This window comes from Phyllobates terribilis, unplaced genomic scaffold (genome assembly GCF_046119375.1).
Source record: "Phyllobates terribilis strain yellow unplaced genomic scaffold, ASM4611937v1 Scaffold_9__5_contigs__length_417890890, whole genome shotgun sequence".
Taxonomy (NCBI): Eukaryota; Metazoa; Chordata; class Amphibia; order Anura; family Dendrobatidae; genus Phyllobates; species Phyllobates terribilis.
The window spans coordinates 390878299-390891109 of record NW_027362769.1 but is presented as its reverse complement, the minus strand read 5'-3'; the positions used below and the strand labels follow the sequence as shown (position 1 = coordinate 390891109).

The 12811-nt window shown below is 47.4% G+C and overlaps 1 protein-coding gene across 1 annotated transcript; it reads right to left on the bottom strand.

Moving 5' to 3' along the window:
- Positions 1-8460: 8460 nt before the first annotated feature.
- LOC141162513 (E3 ubiquitin/ISG15 ligase TRIM25-like) lies at positions 8461-11980 on the bottom strand. The gene has a single exon (XM_073648690.1). The coding sequence runs from the start codon at positions 11936-11938 to the stop codon at positions 10370-10372; it is 1569 nt and encodes a 522-aa protein (XP_073504791.1). The 5' UTR covers positions 11939-11980; the 3' UTR covers positions 8461-10369.
- Positions 11981-12811: the final 831 nt, after the last annotated feature.

The window sequence follows — 12811 nt, the reverse complement described above, 5'->3', positions numbered from 1 at the left end:
GAGGTGCAATACCCCTGTAGCGGCCGAACCCTCGGGGCGCTACATTCCCCCCTGGTAAAGCACAGCACGTCCTCGGGCTGGAAAAGAGCAAAAACAGTTGATTACAGCACATGCCAAAACCTTTTTTAACTTTTTTTACATTTAGAAACGGACGACATTGTTCAACTCCCTTTATGGGACACACTTTTCTTTTCACTAGACATTATAGAAACATTTTCAGTACTTCCGGAACTCTTTTGTATAAAACATCTTATAAAACTCTTGGATTATCACCTAGCAGCATATAAAACTTTCTCATGTAAAACATTTTTAAGTAAAGCACATTCTTGGATTCTTGGTTCATGGTCGCGGTGCAACTTGCGACCAGGTGTTCTTTCTTCTTAAGTGCAAAAACTTCAGCAAACTTTGAGGGACTTCCCGAGGTAGACTTTGCAGTCTTTTTATAAAACTAGTAGGGGGCGCTTTAGGAAGCGCAACTATTTACAAGGGGTGGCTGCTCTCAGTCCTCGGCCAGTTTTGGGAAGGGAAATGGCTGCTCTCAGTCCTCAGCCTGTTAGGGGAAGTAGGGGGTGACTTTCACACAGTTCCATAACAGTTCTATAACAGTTCTCTGTACCCTGACGGGTAACTATGTACAATTCCACTTTACCGTTCACTGGTAACGATACCCTCCAGCTGCTCCTTGCTCCTCATCATACTGATCTTCAGGCCCGTCCGGGCCCTCTTGGTACTCAGAGTCCAAGTGGTACTGCTCCTCCTCTTCTACCACTCTGTGGACGTGGAGGGCGTACCATCCCTTCACGCCTTGGTGTCGGGTGTAGGACACCACGTCTCCTGGATATAGATCCCGCCCTCGATGACCTTCTGGCAGGTGGCTCTCTACATCCCTCCTAGTCACGAACACGTTGTTGATGGTCTCAGGATCTTTAATGAAACCCCAGCCATGTTCCATGTGAAATTTTACGACAGTCCCGGTGACTCGGGGACCGCGGGCAGCTCGGGGATCTCGTCGGGCCTTCATCTTCTGCTCCGCACTTTGGGCCTGCAGCTTCTCCTGTTTCATGCGCCGCTCCCGCTGCTCCCTCTCGAATATCTCCAGCTGTTGGCGGCAGTACTCCCGTCGACGGGCGGCGTCCGGGGGCGCTAGGCCTTGCGACCGGGCCTGCGATTGTGGTCTGCTGATCATGCCCAGGGTCAGAGGGCACGGCGTGGGGCGGGGCTCGCTGGGGGTGTCGATGCCCTGGGAACTGTTTGGTAGCGGTGGAGGCACGGTGTCGATGGCGGGTTCAGGTACGTTGGGCTCCGCAACAGGGTGCAGGGGTAGGTCGGCGGCCCCAGGGTTCGGGGTAGGGGCGTCTCCGTTACCTGCCTCTGCAGTCGCGGCCTCCTCCGTGGCGTCGTCCTCGGCCTCCGCTCTGCTTTCACTGCCCTCGGTGGCTGGTGTGCCGCTGGATGTCGACGGCGCCTCCTGCTGCAGGATCACGGCCCGCCGGGCCATTTCTTCTTTCCACCCGGCAATCACGTCCCGCTGCGCCCGGACCATCCTCCGGTCCAGCTCCTCCAGCGCAGCCCGCACATACTCGGGGTCTTCCTTGGGGAGGTGTGCTAGCAGCTCCGTGAAGCTGCATGGGGATTCGGCCTGCAGCAGGCCACGCGCCAGGGCGCTGGAGCTGGTTCCTGTCTCTACCTTCGGGTGCGGTCTGGTGTGACTGATCCAGACCACCCCCTGCCCCGCAGTTTTCTTCTCTTTCCGCCCCCATTGGGGGTGGTCCTGGGGCATTCTGCTGACAATCACTCTCAGGGGCAGCCCCCCCACGTTGACGGACATTTCTACAGCCGTGCTCATGGTTGTTGGAGGCGGGCTTCCTCTTTGGCGCCATTCTGGGACCCGGCCCACGATGGGAGGCGGCCTCCTATGGTCTTTTGGCGCGCACATTATGGCGCTCTTTCTTCTAGGTCGGGCGCCATTTTCCAACACAGTGAAACAGTCAATTTCAATAAAACAGTCTCTTTCTCTTCAGGCGCGCAGTACCCGTTGTTAGCGGGCACGTGATCCTGCCGACTACGCCAAAGCTGACTCGCCCCCTGGGCCGTGGGGCACGCGGAACTGGGCGATAGGGAGACGCTGGGAGTAGTAGTGGCGGCCCGGTCCCGCGGCTCAGGGTGGTCAGACCAATGGTAGTTTGCTATGCTCTATTGATGATAATGTCCGACTACGCCACCCGTGGATTGCGGTTATTAGGAACCGCCGCTGCAAGGCAGTCCGCTGGGGCTGATGATGTGTACAGCTGGGATGGTGTGACTCCCCACGGGAAGAGTGCGGCCCCAGGGCAGTGTAGCGGATGGTGGGAGTGATGGTAATGAGAGTCTCAGTACTGATAGTGCTGGAGGCGCGAAGGAGCACACGGACAACAAGTTACAGTCCAGGGTCTTTACTCACAGTTCATTTGTTCCGGGTCACTTCTGTCAGCAGTGACCGCCCGAGCCGTGCAATGTCCACCAGGTGAGGGGCTCGGTCAACTCCCAGGCAATTCAGGAGTATGGCTCAGGACCCCCTTTTGTCCTTTCTCTGGCCTGCCTTACCAGTGACCCACTTTTGTCCAGCTGCCGCGGACTTGTGCGGTTAAACGTGGGCCCCGTCCTCCGCTGTCCTATATGGTGCCTTCCTAGCAGGTTTGATGAGGTGTCGCACCAATAAATGATCACGACGACCGGTCTTTGGCTCAGGGTAGTTTCTCCTCCACCAACTTGGGATCCGGTACCCTTAATCTGCCTGACCCTTCACCCTGGATTCTCGTGGGTTCTTAGGGTCCCTTCCACCTTCTTGTTCCTGAGCCCTTCTGTTTCTCTGTCTCTTCTTCTCCTTTTCCGTTCCTTCCTGTTCCTTTCTGTTCCTTTCTCTTGGAGCTGAGATGAGCCAAAATCTCAGCTCCCCTTCACCTCCTCCTCGGCCTCTCACTAGGCCCTTCTGGAGTAGAGCTCCTACAGAGCCTCTACTCCAATTGCACCTTTAGAAACATATTTACTTGGTGACGTGTTCAATACATATATCACCTGCTGTACACCATGTAGCGCCCATAGCCTCTCACTATTTTTTTCTATTCTTGATTTTGATCCAAGTCACTGATCATACTCATCAATGCAAGTCTATGTGTCCTTTGAAGGATCAGACACCACTTAGATGCCATGTGTGTGCTGTCTGTTTTTCACTGACTGACAGAAGTTTGAGGAACTTCCATCAGTTTTTTTGCACACGAGAAAAACGAAAGAAACTATTAATGATAAGGAAAACAATCAATGCAGCTATTATAATCTATAATTTGCCGATGTTATATTACCTGCGATATACCAGCTTTATAAAATCATGTTTTGTTAATTTCAGCCTGATAGGCCAGGAAACATCTTCGGAATGTTCTGTGAGTTGACGCTCTCTAGATAAAATTTACTTACAGAAACTGATTGTGCTGATGTGTTTTGAGACTAAGAGTCCTGGAAAACTAATGATTGTTTATATTTTGCTTATGCAGTACTTAACCCCTTAATGACCACCGTAACGCATTTTCATGGCGGCCGTTAAGGGTACTCATGCCTCAGCGCCGTGAAAATGCGACGTTAAGGAATAAGGCTGTAGTGCCCCCCAGAGTCGGAAATTCTCCGGGGTCTCAGCTACCGGGGGAAGCTGAGACCCTGGAGAATATGATCAGGGCTGTTTTTTCCAGTCCCATGTCACGTGATCGCCGCTATTCACCTCCTGGTACCTCTACCATCCTCCGATCTCCCCCCTGATGGTCCCCCAGCTCCCCGGCATCTTCCGGTAAAAAAAAATGGCAGGCGAATGCACAGTGTGCATGCCGAAATCTGCCCGGCAACAACAGGGAATTTTCCCTATTGGTTCATTTTGATCACTGTGATAAACCATATTACAGTGATCAAAATAAAAAAAAATAAAGGAAACCCCCTCTTGTACCCCCCTTAGCTAAATAAAAATAATAAAATAAAAAATATATATTTTTTGTCAGGGTTAGGCTTAGCCTAGGGTTAGGGTTAGCCTAGGGTAAGGGTTAGCCTAGGGTTAGGGTTAGGATTAGCTTAGGGTTAGGGCTAGGGTTAGCCTAGGGTTAGTGTTAGCGTAGGGTTAGGATTAGCCCAGTGTTAGGGTTAGGGTTAGCCTATGGTTAGGGTTAGCCTAGGGTTAGGGTTAACCCAGTGTTAGGGTTAGCCTACGGTAAGGGTTAGCCCAGGGTTAGGGTTAGGGTTAGCCCAGGGTTAGGGTTACGGTTACGATTACGGCTAGGGTTAGGGTTGTGCTAGGGTTAGGGTTGGGAGTTTTTCAAAAGTAAAGAAAAAAAATGACGACGATATGGCGACCAGTGTTGAGCACAAGTGCTCGCTACTTGAGTTTGCATCGGGTGCTCGGGTATGCACCGAGTATTGCGGGTGCTCGAGTGACATGCTCGAGTCCTCGCCCTGCATGTTTCGCAGTTGTTACACAGCCAAAAAAAACATGCGGGGATTGCTTGCCATACACAAGCGATTCCCGTATTTTTTTTTGGGCGTCTAACAACCGTGAAACATGTGGGCGGGGACTCGAGTATCCGCGATACATGGTGCATACCTGAGTACTCGATACAAACTTAAGTAGCGAGCACTTGCACTCAAGACTAATGACAACTTATTCAATATGATGGCCTAATTTTACCAAATTCTGTGTCGCACCTCCGGGTTCAAAATGTTCACTATACCCTTTGATAAAATTCTTGAGGGGTCTAGTTTCCAAAATGGGGTCACTTGTGGGGGGTTTCCACTGTTTAGGCGCATCAGGGACTCCCCAAACGCAACATGGCATCTGCTAATTATTCAAGCAAATTTTACATTCAAAAAGTCAAATGGCGCTTCTTCCCTTCCGAGCCCTGCCATGTGCCCAAACAGTGGTTTTCCCCAACATATGGGGTATCTGCGTGCTGAAGGGAAATTGCACAACAAATTTTGTGGCCCATTTTCTCTTGTTACCCTTGAGAAAATTAAAAATTTGGGGCCTGAATTAAAATTTGTGTGAAAAAAAGTTAAATGTTCATTTTTTCCTTCCACATTGCTTCAGTTCCTGTGAAGCACGTGAATGGTTAATAAACTTCTTGAATGTGGTTTTGAGCACCTTGAGGGGTGCAGTTTTTAGAATGGTGTCACTTTTGGGTATATTCTGTCATGTAGACGCCTCAAAGTCACTTCAAATGTGATGTGGTCCCTAAAAAAAATGGTTTTGTAAATTTTGTTGGAAAAATTCGAAATCGCTGGTCAACTTTTAACCCTTATAGCTCCCTAACAAAAAAAAATGTAGGTTCCAAAATTGTGCTGATGTGAAGTAGACATGTGGGAAATGTTATTTATTAACTATTTTGTGTGACCTATCTCTCTGATTTAAGGGCATAAAAATTCAGAGTTTAAAACTTGCAAAATTTTCAACATTTTCTGCAAATTTCCATTCTTTTCACAAATAAACGCAAGTCATATCGAAGAAATTTTACCACAATCATGAAGTACAATATGTCACAAAAGACCAGTCTCGGAATCAGTGGGATCCGTTGAAGCGTTCCAGAGTAATTACCTCATAAAGTGACAGTGGTCAGAATTGTAAAATTTGGCTTGGTCATTAAGTACATAATTGGCTCCGTCCTTAAGGGGGTAATTATTACTGATGTGCAACGTTCTTTGACCTGAAATACTGCGCTCTTTTGCAGGTCTTACTCATAGAGATCTTCATTTACATACCTTTTTTTTATCTCTTATCTTTATTGATTCCTTTCTTTTTTATTCAAATCACCAATGAAGACTGAATATTTGCTAGTACTGATTTCCTTATCAGGTGGTGGAGAATGCGGGCATATTCTGCAATCACGGTTTCCTTGACAAAAAAACCCCAAAGATCTGCAGGACTGACAAAAGCAGCCACAGATGACATTTCTTACCCGTCTCTCCTTTCTTCTTCCTCTTAGAATCTCGCTTGGGGGACTTTGGCTACAAGAGATATTGCAGATCTCTCTCACAGTTGACTCTATATCTTTACTTTATGTATTTGTACTGTTTTCAACCAGTTAGTAGAACACAAACACTTACAAAGTGTGGGGTTGGGACAATCCTCACACCTCGTGGCTGTAACAGGCAGTAAATGTGTCCACGGCTGTGTTTGGACATGCTATTGCAGGCGTTCCTGGATTGACAGTGATCACTGCAGCCCCATGGTGTACTAACGATGAGTACTTAGACTTGCTTGATCCCCCATAGTTACCCTTCAGTACGGTTGTCTGCCCTTTATCCAATTAAGTTTTATAAATTTAACATGGATAAGCTTAATCTGTATTTACACCTACAAGTGTGACGCTCGCAAGCCCTGCCCTGGGAAGATGGGGTACTCGGAGCCGGGTCAGATGTTGAGAATGGGGATGCAGTCGTGGCCTCGACCCGTTCCGTGCCCAGGGCCGTCACATTGAAAAATGATGTTAGGGCTTTCCGGGTTGAGTGGTAATTGTCGACTACGCCACCTGTGGTGTCTGGTGATGCGCCACCAGCGCCGCTACAGTCCGCTGAGGCCCGATGTCACGGCGGCTAAAGTTCTCGCTGCTCCCCACAGGCGGAGCGTGGCCTCAGGGCAGGCAAGGCAGGATGAAGGGGGGAAGTAGTGCGGGAGTGCGGGCACCGTGTCGCGTGGTATGGCGCGTAATGAACAGTCCTGAGGCCATAGGGATGAATTTCCAAGGCTTTACTCACAGTTCTCATAAGCAGCGCAAGGCTTCTCCCTGCTCCTCGCGGGGTCCTGCGGCCACCAGGGACGGGGGTCCGACTACCTCCGAGGAAGTCCAGTGTGAGGTAGCATCCCTACACCAGAGTGTTCCTGCACTACAGACTTTACCCTTTCCCGTCTGTGCGTGTGTAGATAGGCCGGGTCTCCCTCTGAGCTCCTCTCAGGTGTAGAGCTCGGGTGGCAATTCCTCTCCATCCGAAGCCCGCCGGGATCCTCAGGGCCTAACCGGGCTTTCCCGTCCTGGACATAGAGTACAAGGTCGGGTGTCGGGGGCCGGTACCCCTCTTGCAGCCGGAATCCCTCTGAATAGATCAGGTAGAAGAGGACAGGTGGCATACTCCGCTCCGTCTGCATCCTCCCCGGGACCCATTTGCTAGGGAGCCACACTATAAAGCTCCCGGGCCTTCTTGATCCTGGTCCTTGGCCGGGTTGAGACATTCCTTGTCTGCAACCTCCCTCTCGTCCCATAGATCAGTGCAGGCCCACACAGGATCTGCGCTCCCGGAGGGAAGTCACTTTACACACAGTTCATGACAGCACAGTGCGACCACTTGACAGACAGACTGTCTGAGACCACACAGGTCTGAAGGGCTGGACAGGTCCACACAGGACCAGAGAAGAACCAAGATCAAAGGACGAAGGACCAAGATCTAAGATGGCATTCTATTAAATATGAAATTAGAAGTGTCACAAACTAACTGTTCCTCCACCCACACCCACTAACTGGTTCCTACCACTTTGTGTTCCCCAGTCTTCCCTGTAACTAGGGGAGCAGCACTAGTGCATACTAGCTCCCTCTAGTGGAAATGTGGTGTTGGGTGCAAAAAGCTAGGTAACTACCATCGCACCGGACTCACCTCAGAGGAGGAACACCACATTCCATTGAAGAAGTGCAGCATTCCTGTGGCGGTCGAACCCTCAGGGGCGCCACACAAGCGTTCTTAAAAATGCTCATTTTACAACTAACTTGCAGTGTAAACAGGCTGCCGATCATCCGATGAACAAGAAAAACACAAGACTTACAAAGAGAGTCTAACTCTGTTATTGTTTCAGAGACTTTAAAAGAATGTTCACCAAACATTACACATTCCTAATCCTACTTTTTACCCTATTCAATGGCGGGTCCCTATTATAGATCAATTTCAACAGGTTATGGAACATGGTCTTAATATTTTACTCAAAAATTGTAACACCTCATCATCCAACATAATACCACAGAAATTAACTATTAAACTTGAGGGAAAAGGGGGCACAGGAGAGTCAGCGCACCAGATCCACGTTGAAAATAAGCTGTGTAAGTCTTCGCGCGGAGCCACCCAGGACCAGGTGCAGCTAGCCAACAGCAGGAAAACAAAAAAAAATCTCCAGCGAAGAGTCAAATAAAACTTCAGTATTTCTTTGGACATCATAAAACAGTAGCAGTTCCTCCAGTGGTCTCCAACCAATGCTTATGAGTAAGGCGTCGCCGAAACGCATTGTTGGAGACCACTGGAGAAACTGCTATTATTTGAACATCATAAAACAATAGCGGTTCCTCCAGTGGTCTCCAACCAACGAGATTCGGCTACGCCTTACTCATGGTTATGGCAGAACAACTCATGCTGTTCTGACATGGTGCAACTCCTTGGTGGTTGTTACTCTCAAAGGAAACAGAGAGGTCATAGTTGTTAAACTCAAGAGTTATTTTTACTGATGAATTTAAATAAAAACAGACACAGTTGATAACAGATACAGAACTTTGCCTATAACACTTCTGTCGAAGATCGAGGTGAGGCCAAGTGTCGGTACATGGTGGTACAGTTCTTCTCCATAGCCTTGGCTCACATCGTTCTGAGTCTAAGACATAAACAAGTGTTGTTCCAGCAGTTTCTCCCAGTGTCCTGCGAGGCGAGCCTTAGTGTCACTACTCTTCCTCACTTCTCACACGTTCCCCTCATCGTCCATGGTAACTATTCTCAGATCTCATCGCAAGCCTTAGTGTCACTACTCTTCCTCACTTCTCACACGTTCCCCTCACTGTTCATGGTGACTATTCTCAGATCTCATCGCGAGCCTTAATGTCACTATTCTTCCTCACTTATTACACGTTCCCCTCACCGTCCATGGTGACTATTCTCACATATCATTGAGAGCCTTAGTGTCACTACTCTTCCTCACTTATTACACGTTCCCCTCATCGTCCATGGTGCCTATTCTCAGATCTCATCGCGAGCCTTAGCGTCACTATCCTTCCTCACTTCTCACACGTTCCCCTCACCGTTCACGGTAACTATTCTCAGATCTCATCGCAAGCCTTAGTGTCACTATTCTTCCTTACTTCTTACACGTTCCCCTCATCGTCCATGGTGCCTATTCTCAGATCTCATTGGGTCTCTGGACTCTTAGCTGCAGAATATCTCCCGCTGCATTTCCTATCTAGATCTCTCCTTCCTCCTCTCTAGAAGGCCCCCTCACTGTTATCTTCTTTCCCCTCGGACAGTTTCTGCCACCAAATCAATCCAGATCTCAGAGCTTCTCATTTCCAACTTCAACATTTCAGTAAAACTCAGGATTACTATTCTCTTCCTTATAACTGTGAACTGTACCAGAACCCAGGCTTCTATGTGTAACCAGAACCTCTCCCCTTCCTCTAGTTAATTCGCTCATGTTTGGAGTGTGTAATATACGTCTTATCAGACCTCAGGTACCGATGAAGGCCGGTAGATGGAGCCAAAACCTCTCTATAGTGTTCATCATAGGTAATCTGCAGTATAATTACAATCTAGAGAGCACATTTACAACGTAAACAGCTACAAAGAACATTACAATTCCCAGTAAAGGAATACATGCGTTATACAGAAGGTGCTGAGGTCTCCTACAGATTCATTCAGGCCTTATTCACACAGAACTATTGTACAGTTTTACTAGCTGTATTCTGGATGTAATGCACATCGCATCTAGGAAAGATCATAACAAAGTGATCACATTTGTCTTGGATACGCAAAAGCTGTAATTCCATGTCATAAAATTGTGGTATACAGCTTAGCTACACCATCGTTTTCTAATTGGTGGAGACCCCCATCAACCATGAAAATAAAGTAGCCACAGAACTGATTTAGTGCTGCGTCCCCTCCCTGTTACCCTGCACAGCGGAGCTCCGGACCCCCTGATGTGCCCCCCATCCACTGCGGCCGTACTGCAGCTCCTGCACCGGGGGAGTCCAGAGCTCCGATGTACAGGAGGCTGAACTAATGCTGCAGCCCCTTTATTCTCAGGATCGGTGGGGGTCCGGGAGTCAGAGAGTGATCACATATCCCAGCTATATACTAGCACTTTATCACATAGGATTAACCCTTTACTGAATAACAATTATCAATCTCAGGATGATTCACTCATTTATATTTACATTCTGCTCAATCATTGATTCTGCATCTGATCTACAGGGAAGAAGAAAAAACAATAGGGACAATCCCCCCATGACTCCCCCCATATACATTGTATTATTAGAGGGTCCTGCTGATAACTCACTATATACAGATGTGTCCATGTGACAAGAAATAATGTAATTATAATGTGACGTGGACGACATCGGCCTCAGCTTCTTATTGTAACAGAGGCTCCTTTATACACACAGAAGATAACATGTAGGGGTTCAGTGAAGGAGGTGGTGAAGGTGTGTAAGTGTCTGATGGGGTCACACAGCTCATAGAAGGACAGACGCCCGGCCTCATAGTCTAAGAAGACTCCAAGTGTTGGACATGTTGGCTTTACACTTAGGGCTAACCTGAGTGAGGTATTATACACTTTATAAATTCCATCATACATACCTAAACACCAAGATTTATCACTATATATAATACCAGATTGTTCTCCTTCCCTTTCTATACTGGGATAGGACAATCCAATGCCACATACACCTATCTGGTTCCACTTTACCTCCCAGTAATGTCGTCCTGAGGAGAGGCCACATCTGCTTAACACCTGGGTAGATACAAGAAATCTTCCTGGTGATTCTGGTCTCTCCGGTTTTTCTTCTAAGTATGTTACAGTTTTCAGATCTTCTGATACCTTCACATATTCATGAGCAGTGTCCACATCCAGCAATATGTCTGGGACATGGACCCCGAGCTCTGATGTTACATTGGTGACAATATCCCTCATAGATCGGTGTAAGGTCAGTGAGATCAGAACCTCATCCAGATCCTCCTCAGAACTGACCTCTTCATCATCTCCCCCTGTGTCCTCATCACCTCCATGACTACATACTGTAATGTCACTTTCTTGTAAGAGTCTTATTGGGTCGGTGACACGACACATCTCCTCCACGTGACGCATCTTCCTGGACAGCTCGTCCTCCTGTATTTCCAGCTTCTTGATCAGACGAGATATCTGGGACACAATCTTCTCCTCCTGCCTGGAGACCTCGCTCAGCGCTTTCTTTTCTGCCATTTCCAGTTGCTTCTTAATGTCCATAAATATCTTACTGATGTTCTTCCTCTTATCGGAGGCTTTCTCCTGGATGTTTTTTTTACGATCCTGCAGATTCTGGACTCTTGTCTGAATAACTGTTTTTTGTGGGTTTAGATCAGTCAGATATTGCTTTAGTTTCTCCTTCTTCTTGTCAGAGGCCACGTCCAGTAGCTCCACGTCATGTCCCTTGTGGTCTCCAGCCAGACAGCAGGACACACAGATACAGGTGGCGTCTTTAGGGCAGTAATATTTCAGGATCTCATTGTGTGTGGAGCATTTCTGAACCTTAAACGACACTGTTGGTTCAATTAGATTGTGATTCACTGACTTGTTATGGGCTGCGAGATGTTTCTCACACATGGAGGTTTCACACTGCAGACATGTCCTTACTGCCGGTTTTGGAGACTTTGTACAGTAAGTACAGAAGATTCTGGTCTCCTCCATATCAGGCTGAGTAGATGAGAAACGCTCCACTATGTTCCTCAGCTTCCGGTTCTTCTCCAGGGCCGGACGCTCCGGATATTCTGCTCTGCAGTCAGGACAGGAATACCCTCCAGCCGCCTCCTGGGCATCCAGCACACTCACAATACACGAGCGGCAGAAGTTGTGTCCACATCTCAGGGATACGGGATCTGTATAGAGGCTCAGGCAGATGGAGCAGTTCAGCTCGTCCCTCAGCTCAGCAGACGCCATTGTAGTGGGAAAGAGCAGGAACCGAAAGCTAAAAAGTTTCTGAAGGGCGGAGCATTTAATAAACTATTAACCTCTTCAGCTCAGAGAGTTTGCTGCGAATTTATACAGAGTAAAAAAGGATTAATAGGATCAGATATAGAACCTACAAAAGACAAAAATATATCTCATACCCTACCATCATTATATATAAATGTAAAGCAAAGTTGCATAATAAATATAGGGTACTTAGTGAACTATTTTTGATCAAAAAAAGTATACAAGCCGTCCCACCAGCCTCAAGGTGACCCTAAATTGGGACGGTACCTATACTGCCTATATTAAAAACCTTACTGTATATCAAAGTTGAAATAATGCATATAAAAGGGTAGACAAATAGGACCGGGTCCCAACTCCAGACCACTCAGGCCCGTGGTAAGCTACATATATACCAGTCAGCTCAACAAAGGGGATGCCACACCCTTAAATTGCACAGAATGCAAACAAGACAAAAAACCAGGCAGTGTGAACTGAGGTCTAAGATGGTAGACATGCAAGAAATAGGAGCATGTTCACACTAGCAAAAAAGAAACAAAACCTACAAAAGACAAAAATATATCTCATACCCTACCATCATTATATATAAATGTAAAGCAAACTTGCATAATAAATATAGGGTACTTAGTGAACTATTTTTGATCAAAAAAAGTATACAAGCCGTCCCACCAGCGGCAAGGTGACCCTAAATTGGGACGGTACCTATACTGCCTATATTAAAAACCTTACTGTATATCAAAGTTGAAATAATGCATATAAAAGGGTAGACAAATAGGACCGGGTCCCAACTCCAGACCACCCAGGCCCGTGGTAAGCTACATATATACCAGTCAGCTCAAC

Coding starts and splice junctions, on each gene's coding strand:
- LOC141162513 (XM_073648690.1), bottom strand. CDS start 11,938: ATGGCGTCTGCTGAGCTGAGGGACGAGCTGAACTGCTCCATCTGCCTG.